This window comes from Gobio gobio (assembly GCF_949357685.1).
Source record: "Gobio gobio genome assembly, chromosome: 23".
Taxonomy (NCBI): domain Eukaryota; kingdom Metazoa; phylum Chordata; class Actinopteri; order Cypriniformes; family Gobionidae; genus Gobio; species Gobio gobio.
In genome coordinates, this window is record NC_137119.1 from 26,149,669 (window position 1) to 26,173,256 (window position 23,588).

General features: G+C 36.4%; 2 protein-coding genes across 2 annotated transcripts; one reads left to right on the plus strand and one right to left on the minus strand.

Moving 5' to 3' along the window:
* Positions 1–8: 8 nt before the first annotated feature.
* ccdc191 (coiled-coil domain containing 191) lies at positions 9–13,361 on the plus strand. Its single transcript, XM_079805486.1, has 16 exons — positions 9–212; positions 647–685; positions 1,112–1,241; positions 1,323–1,481; positions 2,111–2,513; positions 3,103–3,247; positions 4,550–4,740; positions 4,945–5,188; positions 5,263–5,693; positions 8,472–8,563; positions 9,959–10,041; positions 10,116–10,217; positions 10,579–10,722; positions 11,271–11,423; positions 12,739–12,893; positions 12,981–13,361. Exons 1-16 carry the CDS (start codon positions 138–140, stop codon positions 13,150–13,152), a joined length of 2,718 nt encoding a protein of 905 aa, XP_079661612.1. The 5' UTR covers positions 9–137; the 3' UTR covers positions 13,153–13,361.
* A 929-nt stretch (positions 13,362–14,290) lies between these two features.
* zdhhc23b (zDHHC palmitoyltransferase 23b) lies at positions 14,291–22,889 on the minus strand. Its single transcript, XM_079805704.1, has 5 exons — positions 22,655–22,889; positions 20,432–20,609; positions 19,489–20,181; positions 17,957–18,124; positions 14,291–14,684 (listed from the first exon to the last, which is right to left on the minus strand). Exons 2-5 carry the CDS (start codon positions 20,566–20,568, stop codon positions 14,411–14,413), a joined length of 1,272 nt encoding a protein of 423 aa, XP_079661830.1. The 5' UTR covers positions 20,569–20,609; positions 22,655–22,889; the 3' UTR covers positions 14,291–14,410.
* Positions 22,890–23,588: the final 699 nt, after the last annotated feature.

A 23,588-nucleotide genomic window follows, 5' to 3' on the forward strand; every position in this document is an offset into this window, starting at 1 on the left:
ACAATTCCATTGCTGTGTGAAAAGTTTCTCACTGAAGTACATGAATGTTTTGATGAAGCTAACTTTTGCCATACTGTAAATGCGGCTATATATATAATTTGCAAACGTGTAGAAATATATTGTAATATCTTACAACCATGGCATCGCCTATGGACAGAACGGATATTTTTCGTTGGAAAACAACAAAGACTAAAACACCAGGCAGTAATAAGGCGAGTAAAACCTGCTTCGTCTTTGCTCACTCAGTTCTTCACAGGTTTAACTTCTTAGTGATGTTTCCCTTTTTACAATATTCAGCCAGAGGTATTAATCTAAATAAATGTCACACTCGGGTTATCTTTGGTCATGCACATTGGTTATTAGTAATGAATGAATGGATCTGTGGCTTAGCAGAAGGATTTAGCTCAAATGTGCAATGCAAAGCCCTTTAGGTCTATCCGCAATTGAGCCGATTTAAGGTGAGAGACTGCATATTTAGTCAGTGATTAGATGTGTGAGGCCAGTGTGACAAAATATTCAATTTATGTCTACTTCAGGCATCAACGCGACTGGAAACCTCTTGGTTTAAATTCAATGATCAGCTTACATTTTGATGACTCAGTCTATTTTGAATTGGGCAGAGCTGAATTCATATCTCATTTTGCAGGTGCAGCTGAAAGAGAATGACATAAGACAGTGGGTGAAGGTAAGTACGTTTCAATAATTTGAATACATGTCATGCGGAAAATTAATGTGTATGTATGTCATCCCTTGTGAAAAACAAGTTTGCTTAATTATATTGAATGTGGAAAGAAAAAAATGAATCATTTATTCACCCTCAAGTTGTTCCAACCCTGTATGAATTTCTTTCTTCTGCTGCACATGAAAGAAGATATTTTGAAGAATATGGGTAAACCCAAAAAGTTGATGGTCCCCATTGACTTCCATTGTAATAATTTTTTTCCCCTACTATGGAAGTCAATGGGTCTTATAGTATATTATTTCTCTTCTAAGTACTCTTTTTTTAAAGAATGCTAAAGGGTAGTTCTTTTTCACAAGAGATGCAGTGTCTGTGTTTATGTATATAATTTTTATTTCTGTTGTTTTTTTCTGTTGTTCTCATTCTTCTCAGAGGGTGGAGATGGCTTCAGAGTTCGCTGTAGCTGAGGTGTTTTCCATGAAGAAACCACATGGTGGTAAAAACAGTATGGCGCTGCAGAGTGTAGAACAGCTGCAGGATCATGATGATGCATACAGTGAAGGTAGTCTTTAACTAATTCATAATATTACCGATTTTTTAAATCAGAACCATACTGACGTGTCCTTATTCTTGTATTTCACAGCTCAGTCTATTCTAAGTGAATGGATGAACCAGAAGTTACGTCTGGAGCTTGAAATAGATAATGACGAGGAGGAAGACGAGATGAGTTCCAGTAAAAAGGATGATTCGAAATCCAAACAACTTGTTAAGACCACACAACCTAGTTATAATAACTTTGATGGTACAAATGAACAAATTACCTGCCTTGTTTTCCTTGAATTTACCTTAAAGATCCCATAAAATCTAATGCAGTTTTATTTTAGTATTATGTATATACTATTAGAGTGGGGGTTTTTTTGGGGGGGGGGGGGGGGGGGGTGGCTTTTATTTTTACATTTTATATGACTTTTGTCTTTTTTTTTAAATATTTATATATAGCTGTAATTTATTTGTATAATTTTTTTATGATTAATCGCAATTAATCACATCCAAAATAAAAGTTTATGTTTACATCATATATATCCATTCACAATTATTATGTATATAATACATACAAATACATTTGTATATTTAAGAAATATCTGCATGGATATACTTCAGACTTCATAAATATATACATACATGTGTGTATTTATCTATACATAATTATACACAGTACACACACACACATGTAAACACAAACTTTTATTTTGGATGCGATTAATCGCGATTAATCATTTGACAGCACACATTTTTAGTAACATTTCTAATTGTTGTTTGTTTTTGGAGTTTAAGTTTGTCATCTAATATCTGTATTTTATTTTATTTCAGCTTTTTTCATAGTGAATAAGAATTTAATACTAAACTGGAGTATCTCTTTTTGTTTTTTAGACATGTACTTTCACCTAGCGCAGGAAGAGGACAACTCTGTAGTGCATAATTTCCTCCAGGACCTGATGGAAACAGAGGTGTTGGACTTTGGAATAATGGAGAACCTCAAAGTAGACTCTGACCTGTATAAGAAGAACTGGAGGGACCCTAGCATCACTATGGATGTGCGTCACAAGCAGGTAAAAGAGAACCGCATGCGCAAAGATGCAGAGCGTGACAAAATGCGTAAAGAGAAGGAAACGCTAAGGGAGGCGCGAGAGGAAGCGTGGCAACTGGAACAGGAGAAGCAGAGAAATAAGAGACAGCAGGCACGCAGACAGGAAGAACTGATACAGCAGGAGATGATTCGCTTGCGCAGAGAGATGGAAGAGAAGAGGAGTGTGGAGCAGCTTGCACGAAACATGTACAACAATCACAAATGGATTTGACACTCTAGCCACCATTAAAAATGTATGAATGTCAAAATATCAAACAAAGTGGCATCTGCAAACAAATGGTGCTAAACCTTTTCCTACAACTAACTTCATTTCTCATCTTTACTGCTCACGAGGTGATTTTTTTGTGGTTTTATAAAATCAGTTTCCCTTAAGTTCATACCAGGGTCTGATCACTGGACCATGGGGCACAAATGTCCCACTATATCCACTGCCGTTGTTCTATAATATATGCATGATTATTTAATAATTATTTACCTAAGTTGCGATTTTAGGACAAGACCGTTGGTGATCTGGAAGGATCTGTTTGTACATTTAATGATAATACATTTTATATTTCTTACTGCTTGGGGCAGTGTATAGTGAGTCCTATTTATTTTTATTTTTTTTTAGATAAATGTCACTTGGTTTGATATTTTCTTGTTTAATGAAATGACATGAATACATTTTTAAGTGTCCAAATACTTTTTGGGGCCATTGTCTATTATTTCCAATTGAAATGCCATTAAAATTTTTGAAGAGATGATTGCATGACATTTTAATTTCCATCTTACATAGGGAGAGGGAGAAGCTTCAGAAACAAAGGGCCACTAAGAGCTCTGTCATTTCAAAATGCCATAATTCCACACAGAAAAAACAGAACAAGGACCTTCAACTTAAGCTGAAAAACCTGGAAGCCAAAGTTCACCTTCTCAATTTGCAGGTTAGAAGATATTACACTTTAATTATATTGTATGCAATGAACACAAACAATGTTTTTTTTGGGTAGCACTTTATTTTAAAGGCCTGTTCCACATGGACATACTATATAGCAGTGGCGGCTGGTCAATAGAGGGCGCTGGGGCGCCGCCCCCATCAAAATTCCAGAAATATACATGTATACAAAAATTATATAAAAATGAAATAAAAATAAAATACTTTACTCATACGACGTGCCGGCTGTTAGTAAGAGCCTCAGCATTTAATAAAAACTGGCTTTGATAGGTTAACTAATATGTTCTTCAATATGTTTCATGCGGTTTCATGCACGAGGGACGCCGGACAAATGGATGTCTATCTGAGTCCAAAAATATACGGGCAGCATGTGACCTGAAGCTGGTCTCTAATTGGTTTTTAAAGATCCTCCTCCGGACACAGGTCGCTGCATCCCTGGCGAATCAGAATTGGATGCGTGTTATTTTATCCAATCTGATTGGTTCTCGTCACCTGTCATTCAACTTTCCGCTCTTGGCCACTAAAGCGAAAGTGCGCGGGCGACACAGTCACTCCGACTCTGCCAAAACCTTGTTATGATGATGATCACTTATATAGAGATGGCAGCAGTTAAACCAAATTCTTTCACAAGGCGTTTGTTGGAAGATGCCGAACCGGACCAATGCGATTTACAAATCCAGCAGCAGGCCAGTGACAGAGGACACAGCTGCACTCGGAGCTTCACGCGCTTGTTATGAGAAACGTAGGTGGCTGGCTGGATGTGTTGTTAGCAATGCCCTTTATTGCTTTCCCTGTCTTTTATTTCAAAGTGCCGGTACTGACGTTTTGTGGACAACAACGGGGGTAAGAGACCTCAAATATCTGACTGAACAATGGAAACGTCATGACACTACTGAGATGACTGACTTTAATCAGAGAGTCATTGAGAAATTTGCTGGCCAGAAAGAAAGGAGAGCAAAATTTATGGTCAAATAGTCAACATGCTAGTCTGTTGTTGCTGGGGTTTTTTTGTTTTTACTTTCCTCATTCAATTATCTGTGGGAAATGAATGTGTAAAAAGATAAAAGTCCACCCCCCCAACCCCACCACAAAAAAACGGTGAAAATAATTATCACCAGCCGCCACTGCTATATAGTAATTATAATAATTGGGTAATAACTAGGCTCTAACCCTGAACCTACCCCTAAACCTAACCATTTAGTTACCTTATATTGCCCACTACTTTCTAAGTACACTGTAAGTGCACATACTGTAAAATAAAGTTTTTTGACTGATTGCATATGTGTTTTAGTGCATGCACAGGCATTTTACGGCATGGTACTCTGTGATAATGGAGAGGAGAGTGCGCATGGGCAAGGCAGCGGCGCTGTGTGATTGGAGGAGGCAGCTGAGGGCGTGGCGGGCATGGCGGGCTCTTGTTTGGGCCAGAAGAGAGGAAAAAGAGGCTGAAAGGACTGAAGAAGAGCTGAGACAGGAGCACAGGTAGGAGAACTCAATTTATTAAAGTCTGTCACTTTGAACACAGGGCTTGATAAACATTTGAAAGCAAAGCAAAGGCACTTTAACGAAACGATTCGATTAAAAGAGCATGTTAATTGTTTAATTAAAGGTTAATTAAAAGCTTTCATTCATCTTGGCAACACTGGCAGTCAGACTGGTTTTAAGTCCTATCTGGCATTCCCACAGGCGCTGTCAGCAGGCGGTGGAGAGTGACTGCAGGAGGCTTTTGAGGCGCTGCCTCAATGATTGGCTTGTGTGGTGTCAGGTAGAACGTCATCGCAAGGAACTTCTCCAACAACAAGAAGAAACCCGATGTAAAATGGCTGCCTTGATCAGTGCGGCTGCTTCTGGGAAACTAGGGGCAGAAAAATCTCCACCAATTACCAACCCACCTGAAACACTCAGTCTTACAGAACACATTAGCCATCAGGTAAGGACATGCAATGTAATATTTTTTTTTATTCTGATGAAGCTATTCCACAAATTCTCCTCATCCCTTCACAGGAAGTGCCAGCAGCTCCAGAAAGCAGTTTGCCAACTGCACAAGCCACTAAAAGCACAGGCCGTTCAGAGGGCCCGCCCACCCAAGCCTGGCAGGTAACTCGTCGCCATGCCGCTCTCTCATCGGCTGAGCTAAGGCGGGCCCGTCAGGGGCAACAGCAGCAGACCACCCGAAGGGGAAGTGCAGAGCTTAGCGGTGGACAGTTCAAACACGGCCATGTGGCCCTGCAGCAAACCGTAGCAGAGCAGAGGCGCCTTCTGAAAGAGCAACAGGACCAGATTCTTCAGCTGCAAGAGAGACAGAACATTCTGGAACTGAGACACGAGGCAGAGAAATCGGCACTGTTAGCAACAGGTCCTCCTGGAGCTATAAGCACATGCTGTCCACCTAAACCCAACACAAAGACTGCAAGAGGAAGTACTGAAAAACCAAGGTACCCTCATATGTGTGTAGCATATTCCCAAAAACAAAATATATCTGTTTTTGTTTTTTCATAAAGGCAATCAGCCAAACAACCCGATTTAATTAATAATAATTTTCAAATTATTTAAATTAAATAATAAATTACAAATACAGAACAACTGTTTTCAACATTGATAATAAGAAATGTTTCCCGAGCAGCTAATCAGCATATTAGAATGATTTCTGAAGGATCATGTGACACTGAAGACTGGAGTAATGATGCTGAAAATTCAGCTTTGCCATCACAGGAATAAATTGCATTTTAAATTATGTTATTTTCAATTATAATGACATTTCCCAATATTAGTGTTTTCACTGTACACCAGGGGTCTCAAACTCAATTTACCTGGGGGCCGCTGGAGGTAGACTCTGGGTCAGGCTGGGCCGCATCAAGTATTCCACAAAAAAAAGGAGCACAACTGATCCAATCTTCTCAATCTTTATTATTAGCAGTGCTTCAACATGAATGTTTCTTCCGAACATGAACTGTTCCTCTGAATTTGAACATTCCTTTCTGAACATGAACAGTTCTTCAGAACATAGGCTTCTCATGCCTACTACATTTTTTTAAATATAGCCTATAGAAATGAAATCATTATGTAATAATGAAATAATGAATGATTTTAATTTTATTTAAAATAATAGACTAATTCAAAGCAAGGCTGTAACCAGGTCAAACAGAACAATGAAATTGTAGGTCTAATTCTAGTTGGGAAATAATCTTTTTGGGGCTATTTGCAAACAATATTTGCATTAATTTGCGTCAAATATATTATTAGTCCTGAGATTCTTCGCATGAGTGAATAAATACATAGATCCGCTGTTAATAATTGAATTCCCTAGTGGTCTGGTGGTAGAATTTTAGTAAACCATGTCAAAGGTTTCGGGTTCTAATCTGGTCTCCTATATATATATTTTTTTTTTTTCTTCATTAAAATCAAAGATGTTCATCAATGATTGTATATTAAGAGCATGGACACGTTGCATTTTGTGTGCATTTGTGTGTGTGCATTTTGTTTTGTGATTTCACCGGAAAGAATAGAGTCTCTCCGCAACGGCATTAAAGGGTTAGTTCACCCAAAAATGAAAATTCTGTCATTAATTACTTACCCTCATGCCGTTGGACACCCGTCAGACCTCCGTTCATCTTCGGAACAGAAATTAAGATATTTTAGTTTAAATCTGATGTCTCTTAAAGTCCTTCATTGGCTCAATGGTACTCTACACTGTTAAGACGCTTAAAAGGTACTAAAGACGTCGTTACAAAGTCCATCTCACTACAGTGGTTCTAAAATAACTTTATGAATCGGCGACAATAGTTTTTGTGCGCAAAAAAACCCTAAATAATGTCTTACATAGTGATGACGATTTCAAAACAAAGCATCATGAAGCTTCGAAGCGTTATGAATCACTGAGCCGAATGATGATTCGGATCGCGTGTCAAACTGCTGAAATTTGGCAATTCAAACAGCTGAATCGACTCGCTGATTCATAACGCTTCGAAGCTTCATGATGCCGTGTTTTGAAATCGTCATCACTATGTAAGTCGATATTTAGGGTTTTTTTGCGCACAAAAACTATTGTCGCCGATTCATAAAGTTATTTTAGAACCACTGTAGTGAGATGGACTTTGTAACGACGTCTTTAGTACCTTTTAAGGGTCTTGACAGTGTAGAGTACCATTTAGCCAATGGAGGACTTTCAGAGACATCAGATTTCAACTAAAATATCTTAATTTCTGTTCTGAAGATGAACGGAGGTCTGACGGGTGTCGAACGACATGAGGGTAAGTAATTAATGACAGAATTTTCATTTTTAGTTAGTTTTTTTGAACTAACCCTTTAAGTGATAGATTGACGCGCTCGTCTGTGTGTGTGTGTGAAGACAAAAGCCAAAAAAGAATGTAAACCCCGCCTACTTTGATTTGATTTGCCATCTTAATTATTTTGACATTGACAAGCGTTGTTAGACCACATTCGTTTCGACTGTCTGATCAGCCTCAAATTCTGTTCCTGTCAATCACGCGGTGTCAACCAATTATACTGCATGAGGGAGGGGCAAGCTAACTCTCTCTCACACACACGAAGTGAGGCAGCAAGCATGGCAAGCGCGGCACACGCAACGACTCAGCAAAAAGGTGCGGGCCGCACTAACACTAAACTTTGATATCAAGTAGGGGGCCACAAAATGTCATTAATCTTGCGGGCCGCGAGTTTGAGACCCATGCTGTACACTGTACAAATTTTAAGACATCTCTCTCTTTCTATAGTTGTTCTACTAATGTCTATCTCGCGCACCGAGCTCTCTCTCCTCCCACATCATCATGATTGTACACACCCCCTACTGCTGATTGGCTACAAGTGTGTTTTGGTGCTTTGTCTAATACACTTTTCAACAGCGTTTTTCAAAAATCGCTTAAAATAGGCTTGATTTTATTTATGTGAAATATAGTATCTTATTATCTTTAAATTTTGGTATGAAATATGATTCTGACTTTTCTTGACATTTTTGTGAGATTACATGGAGAGGACGGAATAAATATACTGTAAGAAATCTCTCACCTTAGGCACAAGAGTGGATCAGAATATAATATTTCCTTATTTCAAGTGCTCAATGTAATCCCTCTAGATTTTACCAAAGGGTCACTTCCCACTTCTGTTCTATCCGTGTGTGTGTGTGTGTGTGTGTGTGTGGGAGATGTTTGTTAATTACAATTTCACAAAGATATTCATGCCCCTTACAATCCCAGAACAAAGAGTGCCTCAGGGGAAAACGCCAGCAGCCACACCGACCAAAAATCATCTCTGCATCGTTCAGCACTTCCCCATCCTACAGTACAAGGTCAGTCGTACACATACACAATCAAGCAGTTAGGAAAAGCTGTCACTATGGTGGTTCCAAGCATGGAAAATACATTTCATGGCCATGCCCTAGATTTAAACCCTCTCTGATGCTGAATGCATTGAAAACAGATTCACATAATCACTGTACACTCATAATCCACTATGCAAGCCCAGAACAATGCCAAAACCGCACAATAGCTCTTCCATGTGTTAAACCTCAAGTTTCATTGTTTTTGATTGCAAAGTCACGTTTATTCGATAATCAGGGTTGTTCGACAATCTGAGGGAGTTGGTGCACATGTCTGCATGTCTCAGCGGGAGGTTAACATCCCACACAACTCAACATTCTGCTGTGTAAAAGGCCCTACCGACTCTACAACAGCATCCTACATTTATGATATTATTCATCAATCTGTGAGGCGGACTGTAACCAAGTTTTTGGAATGGAAAAACACTTGAAATTAAATCAATTAATACAAATTCATTTATGTACGGGAGGTGGAAAAACCCTCACAGATTGATAAATAAATAAATATTATATGTAGAATATATATATATATATATATATATATATATATATATATATATATATATATATATATATATATATATATATATATATATATATATATATAAAGATTAATTATTAAAAGTAAATAAGAAGTCTATTTAATTTAATTTAATTATGATGATATTCACACTGGTGAGCTTGTATCTTCATAAGTTATGTACGTTTTCCCCATAAAACATTGCATATTTGCCATTTTTAAATTAATAATAAAATAATTAAATTCATTATAAATTACACTAACAGTAGTCTTTTTTATTATTATTATTATAAATATTATAATTTTTTTACATTTAGTTTGTAGTTTTATCATTCTGTGAGCTTGGCATTGTTGAGCTTGCCTTTTTAGAACTTATTTAATATTTTTTCCCCATAAAAACATTATATTAGCTACACAGTGTCTACAGAGGAAGTAAACTGATGACTAGTTAACTCTTCATGACAGCACAGACTATTAAATATTCAACAAACAGGGGAGAGAAAAAGTGGGATATGCTACAAGGGTAATTTCCCCCCTATATTTTCTATATCCAGAACATTTTTGTCAATTTTGTTGGCAGTTTTGCTTCAAGCCCTGATTAATTTCTCATCCTGGTTGCAGTACATGACTTAATCGGTGAGATACTAGAAATGACAGGGAGCAAAGTTGGTTGGTGTTATGGAATGCCGCCTTGAATACAAATGCAGGCAGCACAAACAAACAAACTTGTACCAAAGAACCATGAGATCAGAAGAAGATACTGGAGAGCTTCAGAGTGACCCTTTAATCTCGCCCTTAACTGATGTCTCTGTCACCCCTCAACTCTCCTTTTATGTTTCTTTCAGCCATGGAGGAACGAGCACGCCAGCGCGCCGAGCGCAGGAGGGAGATTGAGGAGCAGAGGAGACAGAAGCAGGACGAGAAACTGGTAAGACTTGCTTCTCTTGAAGGATGGAAATAAGTCAACGCGATGACACAAACCTCTCCTTTTTTGTTCTTTAGGCTCAAATGAAGGCAGCCGAGGAGGAAAGGCTCAGAGCTGAGGAAGAAGAGAAACAAAAGGAGGTGGAGAGGAAGAAGGAAGAGAAAAGGCAGCAGAGGAAGGTCTGTGGCGAAACACATTATCATGGATTTATAGGCTTTCCTTAATTAGATTGTGTTATTATTAGTGGCTATTTTGACGGCTTGTTAAGGAGAGGTGTGTTTGCACTTTTCTAACTAATTCAGCTTTTCCGTATAATGAAATGGGTGAAAAATATCCCAAGCCTTATTTAGGGACCAGAATGCCAGTGTGCAACCACCTGGAACGCCCTAGCAGCTGATTAGCAGTATGCTAAAACCATTCAGAATAACTTGGCAACAACGAGTTTTGCATAAGCAAACACATCTATTTATTCATCATGTTTATGCACGCAGCTTTCAGTTTATATATTTTAAGGAACTCTGTGTGTTTATGTGAATGCAGAGGGAGCTTGAGAAGCAGAAGAGAGCCGAATGGGAACAGGAACTGTCAAAGCGGGCGGCCCAGCACTACCTCAGAACCCTGTTACTGCAACGAGGCCTGGCACCATGGAAACTCCTGCTGAAGCAAAGCCATGCCAACACACAGGTCAGCGGTGCTGCAAACAAACAGTAACAATGCCGGCCATTCGCCTGCTTTCCAGACAAACCCTCACACACTTAATTATTCATCCAAAGAGTTATGGGCCGCTCACACAGAGACAGGAAGACCAGCTGTTCCCTTGCATTAACTCTTGGTCCATTCCCCAAATTTTAATGATGTTTACAGTATACTGTTGCGTTTCCACCTGGCCAACCACCTGTTTTCGAAATAAATGAACAGAGAGCGGATATCTGAGATGCAGGATGGAGCGACTGAGAGGGAGAGATTGACAAGAGAGAGAAACAGATGATGGAATGGCTTTGAATTCAGAATTTGCATTGTTGTTTAGATATTGATACACATCCAGGAGAGTAGAAACCTCAAAGTCCAATTAGTCGCATGGGCGTCTTTATCTTTACAGTACCCACAGGAAGTCAGCAGGGAAAGTTTGCGATGCATATAAACCATCGGAGTGCATGAGGTAATGACACTGTTAATTAAAGCTGACGGTTATTTATGTCCGGGTGCTTTTGCCTTTTTTCGGTCTCCTCCAGAGAGCGGTGGATCATTACACACTGGCTCTGCAGAGAAGCTGCTTGTGCTCTTGGCGGCAGTCTGTGGACGAGGCCCACGCAGAGAGAGAGGCCAGTGCCAGCCAGCTGTATCACCGGATCTTGCTTCAGAGGGCCGTGTGGAGCTGGAAAAGGGTAAAACGCCATTAGAAAAGCTTCAGATTTTGAGAGAACCTAATTTGGTATAGCCACAAGGTGTCTTTATAAATAAATTATTTAATTAAATGATGATAAATAATACATAAATATGGGTAACAATAAGGTTCATTAGTTAACTACATTAGTTAACATGAACTAATGAACTGCATCTTTGTTCATGTTAATTTCAACATTTACTAATGCATTATTAAAATCTTGTTAACATTAGTTAATGCTCTGTGAACTAACATGAACAAACCATGAACAGCTGGATTTTTATTAACTAATTTTAACAACATAGGTATTGTTCATAGTTAGTTCATGTTAACTAATGCATTAACTAATGTTAACAAATACAACCTTATTGTGAACTGTTACCTACAGTATATGTGTATTATGTATTCATAATTTTGATATTAATATGTTTGTTTATTTAAAATTTCTTATCGATTTATTATAAATTAATTAATTAATAATAAATAATTAATAAATGTATTTATTCATTATTTTAATATTAATATTTATTTGTTTGTTTAAAAATAGTCTTAGTACATATACTTTTATAGATATAAACAAACAAATAAATAAATATTTGTTTTTATATAATTAAAATAAATTTGGACATATTATAATGAAATTTGGTATAGCCACAAAGTGTCTTATCGACTTATTAAAAAAATAAACAAACATTTGAATAAAGTTATAATAAATTAAATGCATATTTGTTTATTCATTCTTGAATTATTTTAATATTTATTTGTTTGTTTAAAAAGTCTTATCAATTTAATATAAGTAAATATACAGACATATATTTATTTATATGCATATAAATAATTGTATTATTTATAATAAAATCAATTAAAATATTGAGGCATTTTAATATCTATAATAAAATGTCGTTTAGCCAAAAAGTGTATTATCAACTTGATATATATATTTATAATATATAATATGAATATTTATGAATTATGAATTCAATATTTTAATATTAATATTTGTTTGTTTGTTGTAAATATTTATTTAAATATATTTCTTTATATTGTATTATTAAGGTAATTAAAATGTATTAATGAAATACATAAAATAAAAAAAGTACTATATTTATTTTCTTTACATTTTGTAAAGAAATTATTCCCAGAACTCGCCAACAGGGACTTGCTAATTGGTTACTGGGTGGTTTCTTACTGGCCCAAGCCAAGAGAGCTCACCGCCAATTCATGTGCCTACGTTTAATATTAAGAGTTATTGATATTAATAAACCTCTATCCTTAAGTATGAGTAATTTTCTACCTTTTATTTCAATATTTACCAGTTAAAAGATCTGCGCTGTATACTGGAAGCACGAGCCGAGCGGTTCCACAGGATACACACCCAGAGGAAGGCGTTCACGGCACTGCTAGATCACGCTACAGAGGAGCGAATAACAGCCTGGGACAATGAGCAGCGGGCAGAGGAGCACAACAGCAGGTCAACATATGTCGTATTAGTGAGAATGTTCAGTTTTACTGCACCATAAGGCCAAACCTAAATATGAAGTTTGCTCTGACTTTGTAGGAGAGCTGTCAAGAAGTGTTTTGCTGGCTGGAGGCGTCTTCCCGTTGTCTTGCGAGAAGAGAAAGAAAGAGAGGCACGCAGAGATCAACTCAGACGTAAAGTGGCAGAGATTTTGCCTGACTTCCACGCCTCCCCTTTCGACTCCCTGCGGCGTTCTGTAAATCCTCTTTAAGCAGCACACACAGGCTGCAACTGCCAAGCGTTACATGACATCATTAGATGACATTGAAAACATCTGCAGCTTGATGAGCCACCGTGTTTAATCTTTTTACGCTTGTTTATTTTTCCATGGTACAGTGTAATTGAACAACTTGTAGAATGAAATGCATTACATTATAAAACCGTCTCACATGAAACAAATAAACATCCGGATTTTGAAGTGTTTCTTTATCTGCTTCTGTGCTTAGAAGCCATTTAATGGAACGAAACCAACTTTGATTCAAAAACACTGAAATGTAGCCGGATGGTAAGCTGCATAGATTTATCCCCAATTGAAGCACATGAAAAGAAAATACACACACGCACTCCTAACAACAAACCTGAAGCTCAACATAAAACATTCATACTGAGATGACAGCTTTAAAGCTGTGTGCCGTCTGGATATAGATGCATTGTTGCATAACTTCTTTTAGTCCCAAAAAGGCACTAAATAAGGTTTGACATTGAATGTGCATTCACATACAAGACACACTCTGGAGTTGAAAGATCAAATATTAGACAGTACAATCCATAACTGATCCAACTAGCCGTGGATGTATACCAGAAATTCATATTTGTGGTAACACTTTACAATAAGGTCTCATTTGTTAACATTAGTTAATGCAATGAGCAATATGTTTTTTATAGCATTTATTCGTCTCTGTTAATGTTCGTTCATAAAAATACATTTGTTTATTGTTTGTCAGGTACAGATAACTTTTGATTTTAAAATTGTATTAGTTGAAATTGTAAAATTTTAATTGTAAAAACTAAATACAACTGCAAGTTTCAAATGGTTCCTTCTGAGTGAAATGACAAAAAAAATGACTGATTAAAAGAACAAAATGAATGTATTATTTCTAATGAATGTTTATTATTATTATTATTATTATTAATAAAAACTAAGTATTTAGGGAGAACTTAACATAATATCTGTAATGTCAAGTCATGTGTAAACACTATCCACCGCATAACCACACCTGAGTAATGATGCACACAATGTTGAACTACACTGGTAGAGATGTAACATATACTACAACACTGCCATCTACTGATCCACAACATTCAATAGACTCTGAGACCTTGACCACAATATTTAGAGTCATAAAACTGACTCCGGAATGGATGTTGAAGGCATTAAGAAGCACAACATTATACTTCACTGTAGTATATGAGTGATAATTCACTTTAAAGACAGACTTTTCCATCAGCAGACACACCCAGTTTAGAGTCTACACCAGATCTGATGGTTTATTGTTTGACGGCTCTGAAGCCTTGCTCATGGTCAAGAATTCAGTCCAGTTACTACAGAAATCTTGGGAGTAAACGCCGGTGTCGATGATCAGGCCCCAGAGACGGCTGCGAGCGCTTTTCTCTCTCAGAGCCAGGCGTGCTTCGCGTTCTGTCACATTGCAGCTGACGTTGATAAGCTGTAAGATCAGCAGGTGCAGCAAACCTCCAGTCACGATACTGCTGTACCAGGCACAGGTGAAACACAGAGCAGAGCTGACCAACAGAAAGACCAAGACAAACGGGTTGATTATTAACGTGTTATATTATTAATATCCTAAATACTGAAAACGCTGCTATGAACAGTCACCATGTAATCAAAATGGACAAATCTTGTTTTTTTTTATGGAATACTGCAGTATGTATTATAAATGATTTATCCGTGCCCTCATAATTTTTAATCAAAATAAGTTCCCCACGCTCTTGCAGCGACATCTCTGATGATGGGACAACCTGTCACTCACATGACATCACATTATATAGAGTGCAACAGTCAGGTTCCGGAAATAAACACTCCATTCATTTTCTCCATAGGGAAATTGATTTTTAATGATAACTTATAAATATTTAAAGACTTTGTTGTGAGCTATGAGGTTGTTAATCAATGGTATTTGCTTCTGTTGAAGCCACCAGCCTGCATTTTTCAAATGATTTTTAAATTGCATTTTATAATCGTCATATATATAGCTTTTCATTTCTTAAACAACCACGTAGGAAGACACATCGTGGCCATATTCCAGGATGACAAGATTAATCAGGCTCAAATTGTGAAAGAACGGTTGGGAGGGAGCACGAAGAATCATTTTCACACATGAATTGGCCAAAAATGTATGGACCTCTTGATGGATATAATAAATGTTGTGATGTTATTTCCATCAAGAGGTGCATCAATTTTTGGTCAAGATCTTGAGTTGAGCGTTCTGTAAAAGTCTATTTCAGCAATCAACTTGTTTATTTTTGGACGGACAGAGATATAAAAAATATTTTTACAAATTTTTTTAATCATGTTTTGAATGCACACACATATATACATATATACAGTGAGGAAAATAAGTATTTGAACACCCTGCTATTTTGCAAGTTCTCCCACTTAGAAATCATGGAGGGATCTGAAATTGTCATCGTTTGTGCATGTCCACTGTGAGAGACATAATCTAAAAAAAAAATCCAGAAATCACAATGTATGATTTTTTAACTATTTATTTGTATGATACAGCTGCAAATCAGTATTTGAACACCTGAGAAAATCAGCTAGAATTCTGACCCTCAAAGACCTGTTAGTCTGCCCTTTAAAATGTCCACCTCCACTCCATTTATTATCCTAAATGAGATGCACCTGTTTGAGGTCGTTAGCTGCATAAAGACACCTGTCCACCCCATACAATCAGTAAGAATCCAACTACTAACATGGCCAAGACCAAAGAGCTGTCCAAAGACACTAGAGACAAAATTGTACATCTCCACAAGGCTGGAAAGGGCTACGGGGAAATTGCCAAGCAGCTTGGTGAAAAAAGGTCCACTGTTGGAGCAATCATTAGAAAATGGAAGAAGCTAAACATGACTGTCAATCTCCCTCGGACTGGGGCTCCATGCAAGATCTCACCTTGTGGGCTCTCAATGATCCTAAGAAAGGTGAGAAATCAGCCCAGAACTACACGGGAGGAGCTGGTCAATGACCTGAAAAGAGCTGGGACCACCGTTTCCAAGGTTACTGTTGGTAATACACTAAGACGCCATGGTTTGAAATCATGCATGGCACGGAAGGTTCCCCTGCTTAAACCAGCACATGTCCAAGCCCGTCTTAAGTTTGCCAATGACCATTTGGATGATCCAGAGGGGTCATGGGAGAAAGTCATGTGGTCAGATGAGACCAAAATAGAACTTTTTGGTCATAATTCCACTAAACGTGTTTGGAGGAAGAAGAATGATGAGTACCATCCCAAGAACACCATCCCTACTGTGAAGCATGGGGGTGGTAGCATCATGCTTTGGGGGTGTTTTTCTGCACATGGGACAGGGTGACTGCACTGTATTAAGGAGGATGACCGGGGCCATGTATTGCGAGATTTTGGGGAACAACCTCCTTCCCTCAGTTAGAGCATTGAAGATGGGTCGAGGCTGGGTCTTCCAACATGACAATGACCCGAAGCACACAGCCAGGATAACCAAGGAGTGGCTCTGTAAGAAGCATATCAAGGTTCTGGCATGGCCTAGCCAGTCTCCAGACCTAAACCCAATAGAGAATCTTTGGAGGGAGCTCAAACTCTGTGTTTCTCAGCGACAGGCCAGAAACCTGACTGATCTAGAGAAGATCTGTGTGGAGGAGTGGGCCAAAATCCCTCCTGCAGTGTGTGCAAACCTGGTGAAAAACTACAGGAAACGTTTGACCTCTGTAATTGCAAACAAAGGCTACTGTACCAAATATTAACATTGATTTTCTCAGGTGTTCAAATACTTATTTGCAGCTGTATCATACAAATAAATTGTTAAAAAAATCATACATTGTGATTTCTAGATTTTTTTTTTTTTAGATTATGTCTCTCACAGTGGACATGCACCTACGATGACAATTTCAGACCCCTCCGTGATTTCTAAGTGGGAGAACTTGCAAAATAGCAGGGTGTTCAAATACTTATTTTCCTCACTGTATACACATACATACATACATACATACATATATGTATGTATTATGTATGCATGTGTGTATTATATATATATACACACACACACACACACACACACACACTGTATATAAATTCAAAACATGAGAATTTTTTTTTTTATATTTCTCAATTGCTTTTAATTTAATTATGCTGTTTGCAATGCTTCATGGGATTGTAGTTCTTTCCCTCAGTAAATTTTGCTTTTTTTTAAATTGAGCAGCCCACCACTATTGTTATTGTTAACTATAACTAATCCTAAATTATATTTAAAAAAAATTGTTAATTGTGATGCAATATAAATATTGGATGAAAAACTTAGAAATCTAGAAATTTAGCCTTGGCAACTAACTGAAATAAAATGTCATTAAAAGTTTAAGTTGAGAAGTACTAGAATTACTGACACTGAAATAAATGTATAGCTAAATAGAAATATAAAAAAAAACAATAAAATTATATTAAAACCTAAAACTAAAAACTAAAAACATATTTCTCAAAAAATACTAAAATAACACTGCAGCCCAGAACTTTTGTCTTAGGAATAGCATAAGTCAGGCAAGACTATGTGTTTGTGTGAAGAATGGCAGATGATGTTTGGGAAAGACAGATTTTTGTTCTCTTAATGATTCTGATACATACTGATATGGTGTATTAGGAGCAGTTTATACAAACAGAACGGCAACAAAACTCCATTAAATTTACCATTTAAAGTGACTTTTCTCATGAAGAACTAATGAACTGGAAGGAATAGAGGTGGTGATTAGAAAGGTTTGAATAGAGGGTAAAGCAGCAGAAACATTTGTGTGTGTTTTGCTGTTGAATACACACCTGTACTGCCTGTAGACGTCAGGACAGTAGAGCAGTGCAGTCAGCACACTCTGGTGGGGACACACACTTCGAAGAACCAAATTGATCCCATACAGCGACGTCAGCAGAAAGAATACAAGCGTCAGGAGGAAACTGAGGTGATTGGCCTGTCCCACACAGCTGTTGATCCTATACACAAACCAAAATGACCAACAAGACACTGAACTGAGACCTGGAGATTCATTACACATATCAGTTACACTGAGTAAGAAGAATGCAGAGGGTGAGATCAACTCACTGTCTCCATTACACATATGTTTACATGAAGAACAAGATATTTCACAGCTGTGCTGGACTCTGATGCATATTATTATATTATTATTATTATTATTATATTATCTGATGCCCTATTATATAGGCTATAATATATGTACAGCTGGAATGTTCTGAGATTGCCTGTATACTTGAAATGCTAACTTGTACATTTACATAAAAAATATTGCATGAAAATTGACCATATTTAGCACCATTAACTTGTTGCATTGTGACATTATTTTCATGTCAAATTGAAGTAAAATATTTTATATAAAAATTGTGATTGTATTTGATGAATTGCAAAAATTAATGTAAAATAAAACGTATATTATACGTACACATACATTACATTCAGCATAATTTAAAGGCAGTATTATAAATACATAATAAATACATAATATAAGTAAATAAACAAAATAGAAACTCTGTTAAATTAAATGTACAAATGACTAAATACTTCAAGAGTAAAAAAGCACTTTTAAATATTATATATATATATATATATAATATATATTTATTTATATTAGTGCTGAGCAAAAAATTATCGTGATTAATCGCATCCCCAATAAAAGTTACATAAATATACATAAAATTATTATGTATATATAAATACACACACATGCATGTATATATTTAAGAAAAATATGTTATATTTTTATTTAAAAATTATATTTACATATAAGATAAATTATATATACAGTATATACATGCAAATATTTCTTAAATATATACATGCATGTGTGTGTATTTATATATACATAATAATTATACACAGTACACACACATTTATTATGTAAGCACACACTTTTATTTAGGATACAATTAATTTTTCTAATAAATACATGTATATATATATATATATATATATATATATATATATATATATATATATATATATATATATATATATATATATATATATATATATATATATATATATATATATATATATATATATATATATATATATATATATATATATATATATATATACACACACATTTTTGCTTCAAAATTAGATCTTTTTCACACTGAAATAATGAGAACTTGGAGAGAAAATGTGTTTAATTTTATGTTTGTGTTTAAAATAATTTTACAATGCAAATAATACTAATGGTGCTTTATTTTATTTATGCTTATTATTATTTTTCCTAACCCTAACCCTGCCCCAACATGTTACCTGCTGATGAAATTTACCAGATAATAATGACTGAGACCCTCATGAATAAGGAACCCACCAGACACAGTGGTGGTCCAGACGCAGAATGCACACTCCACAGATCCTGCAGTGTCCAGCTCTTGGGGGACGCACCACTTTGCATACTGTACAAAAGTTCCTCCTCTGAACACTCTCCTGTGCTGTCCCAGATTCATCAGTTTGTTCAGTAGGACCGGCATGATTGGCTATCACCACCTGGTGTCGTTCTCCATTTAGATAATCGGCATCTACATCAGGTGGTGGTTTGTGATAGGTCACTGTACTGTGAGTGCCAGATGGACGAGGCCTGACGTAGCCCGGCCCCCTCTTGGTGATTATGAGAGAAATGACAGTGAGAGCAACACCCGCCGTCACAGCGCCCGACTGAAGATGATTCACATCACCGCGAGGGACGACTTCGGTGATGAAGAGGTAGAACATGTAGAAGAGCGAGAAGAGGGCGAGGCTGAGGAAGAATAAAGTGCGTCCTTTCTTTCGGTGAGTAACAAAGTAGTACCAAAGGACCATGACGGGCACTGCTGTTAGCACTACAATACCCAGAAGGTAGTGTAAAGCTGCAATGTGCAAAAACACAGGAAGCAGAATAAGAGGAGGGATCAACGATAGATCAACTTGATGGGCACCAGATATCCAGGGCACTCGCAGACGATCACTGATGGTGGCAACTACACGAGACAGAGAGCCTGTGTTTTGAGGCTCCTTCTTCATCCATCTGTAAAATAAAATATTCTATTTTATTCTTCATTTAACACATTTTACTATATTTTAAGTGATAGTTATATGTCGTTAGTTTGTGACTGTATCTTTATTCCTTCGGTTTAGATCTGCTGTTAAAAATGACAAAGCAAACCAGGTAGATTTTCTTTTTTAGTACGAAACAAGAGAACCGAACTAAAAGTGTGAAAACACCCAAAGTAGAAATCTATGAATTCAAAGTGCTATTTTAGTGGTCCCTCGCTCACCTGTCACAAGCGTCATCCAAATCCTCACAGTCACAGCAACATGCTGCCATGTGACTGCGCCCGCCGTGACGATCAATGTACTCACAACAGCACAGAGGGTCATCCTGATCTAGTGTTCGACGGGATCTCTTCGTCATGATCTCAACTTAGAAAACATAGGTGAGGGCAGATATCGTTCCTGTGAGTAAACCAAATTTAAAAAAAATTAAAATTTTAGATTGCATGTCTCAATTTATTAGACTTGTATGGCAGACTAATAGGCAGACAAAAATATAAACTGTATTGGTCATTAATTTGGCATATCCTAGAATATCCTCTATGTAAAGGGACAAAGTCCCTAAGGATCCACTATCTGGGACAATGTCTTCTATATGAGGCATCTATAGATTATAGTTTCCCATGCTCGAGTCACATTATGTGAAATGGTATGGGAGAACACTCTCGTTTTGAAGGTGAATCATTAATGGTGCAGGCCATTTGAGACAGGGTTATTCTCCTTAACTAAAAAATTAAAACCATAAAAATTCTAAAATACCTTCAGAGTCAGAGAATATTTGCTGCATGAATATTGAACAGGTATAGTTTAGTTTAATTACAGTTATAACTTATGTTGTCATCTTGCTTTTATGACATGCTATTGCATTTGTGTTACATGTATTGCAATAAAGGTGAAAAGACAGATGCGACAGCTTGAACAGACTCACAAATGTGCTCGACTAGAACTCTTCCTCTTATCTAAAGCAGCCCATCATGGCCTCACCCCCTTTGTTGCGTGTTCCCGGGGGCAGGGTTTATGTCAATTTTAGGGTTTGTGATGTCACAAACCCGGGAAGAAGCTCGTTGTAGTCCCTACCTGATTGTTGTAGTCCTTAAAAAGCGATTTATGTACAAGAAAATATTTCCCTTTGCACTGAACTTTGAGCGTCGTAACTTTGCAGATGCTGTTTAAAGCTCAAACAGCAACATTACACACTAATTAAAGTAAAAAAAAAGTGAAATCATAATCAAGGACCCCTTTATAAAAGTAGCTAATAAAAATGACAAACCACACAACAAAATGACTTAAACTTTGACTAAAATTTTAACTAAAATAAAACAAAATATAAAAATAAATTCAAATTATTAAAAACTACAAATGATAATAAAATAACACTGATTTGAAAACATTCAAACCAGTATGTGCATAATATAATATGATCCTTCATCATTAATAAATAAATAAATAAATAAAATAGAAATAAAATAAAATAAAAACAATTAGGCTACAACTATGCATTTGGAAGACGTGTTTAGTTCTATCCAAAGTGATATACAATGCAAACAAGATTGCACATCTATACAATTGATCTCTCCATGCATTCACTGGGAATCGAACCCATGACCTTGGCGTTGCTGGTTTTTTTACCTTTAATACTTAATTACATAAAAAAAAAATGTATTAGCCTACTTTCTTACTTGTCCTCAAGTAAAACTTTGAATTATTTTTACTTGTGTAAAAGTATACAGTACTACATGTTTTATGTAAATAATTATTAAATGATATTCAATATGAAACGTAGTGCAGTAAAAATTACATTATTATGATTTGGAATGTTGTGAAGTAAAAGTTTTCCAAAAAAAAAAAGCACACTGATAAAGTAAATTTACTTCAAAAATAAAATTACTTAAAAGTAAAAAATATTTCACTACTGTCCGCCTCTGGTTACATACATACATACATACATACATACATACACACACACACACACACACACACACACACACACACACACACACACACACACACACACACACACACACACACACACACACACACACACACACACACACACACACACACACACACACACACAGAAAGAAAGAAAGAAAGAAAGAAAGAAAGAAAGAAAGAAAGAAAGAAAGAAAGAAAGAAAGAAAGAAAGAAAGAAAGAAAGAAAGAAAGAAAGAAAGAAAGAAAGAAAGAAAGAAAGAAAGAAAGAAAGATTTTGGCACCACATTTTTTAAATATTTAAAATATATAGGCCAACATTTAATTTACAATTTTTTTACGCGCAGGTTGCAAGACTGCAAAGTTCTTTGGATTTAAAGCGATGAGGTTCTTCTGATAAACGACATACTGGCCGTCTAGAACAAACAACAAAAGTAGCCACTTACTATAATACGTAAATAAACAAATAGGGACATACCCAACGTAACATGTAGCATGCGATGTTTCATACTTACAGCACAAAACATTCACATTGTTGCAGTAGTTCCTTTAAGAAGTGCTTTCAGCATGAGCGTCAGTCTCATTTTCGGTAACGTTACGTTCTAGTCTGTCGACCACTCTGCTTCATCATAGGTAACTATTACAGAGTCTACGAGGAGCTGTACAAGAAAAACTAAACCGGTCAAAATCTACCAGGAAGTCGCGTAACATAAACAGCAGCCCCGCACAGCACGCGCGCTAGACCGCCCTGTGTACGTGAGTGTCGAATAGACTGTCTTTATGCTGCCTTTATCTTCCTGACGTCAGTGAAAACTAACCCTTTCATTTCCTCTATGACTATAAACTTTACCTAATAAACTGTATTTTTACTTAATGGCCATGGTTTGTTTCAGAGAAAACCGTTTCCAGATGCTTTGTTTCAAACAACAATGTCTGGCTTTTAATTTTAAGTGGATAATGAATTGAAAATACAACGGTTGAAATATAGAATCTTTTGTTAAATGATTTTCAAATTCTTTAAGAACTACTGAGAAAAAGGGCTTTTTGTTAGAAAACTTACACTTATGAATGTAAAATTTGACTAATAAAATGATTAATCATTATACTATTATTATTCATACTGTTTTCATGCTTTAAATATCTAAAAAATTAAATTCAAATTTTAGAGTACCAAATTAAAGAGTACCTTTTAATCAATAGACATAGACACATCATACCATAACTTTTTTTTTATGTGACTACAATGCCAGAAAATGTGGGGTACTGTTTGCAAGTGCGAAGAGCAAAAAGAGCAGCCAACATAAATGTCTTCCTTTAACTTAGGAAATGTCTGACAGGGTAGAATTTGTGTATTATCTTGAAAGAAATGTATTTTATCTTGTTTGTAATTTTTTTTTAAACGTATGAGGTAATAACCAAACACTTTCCCAATCAAGGTCATTAACAAAT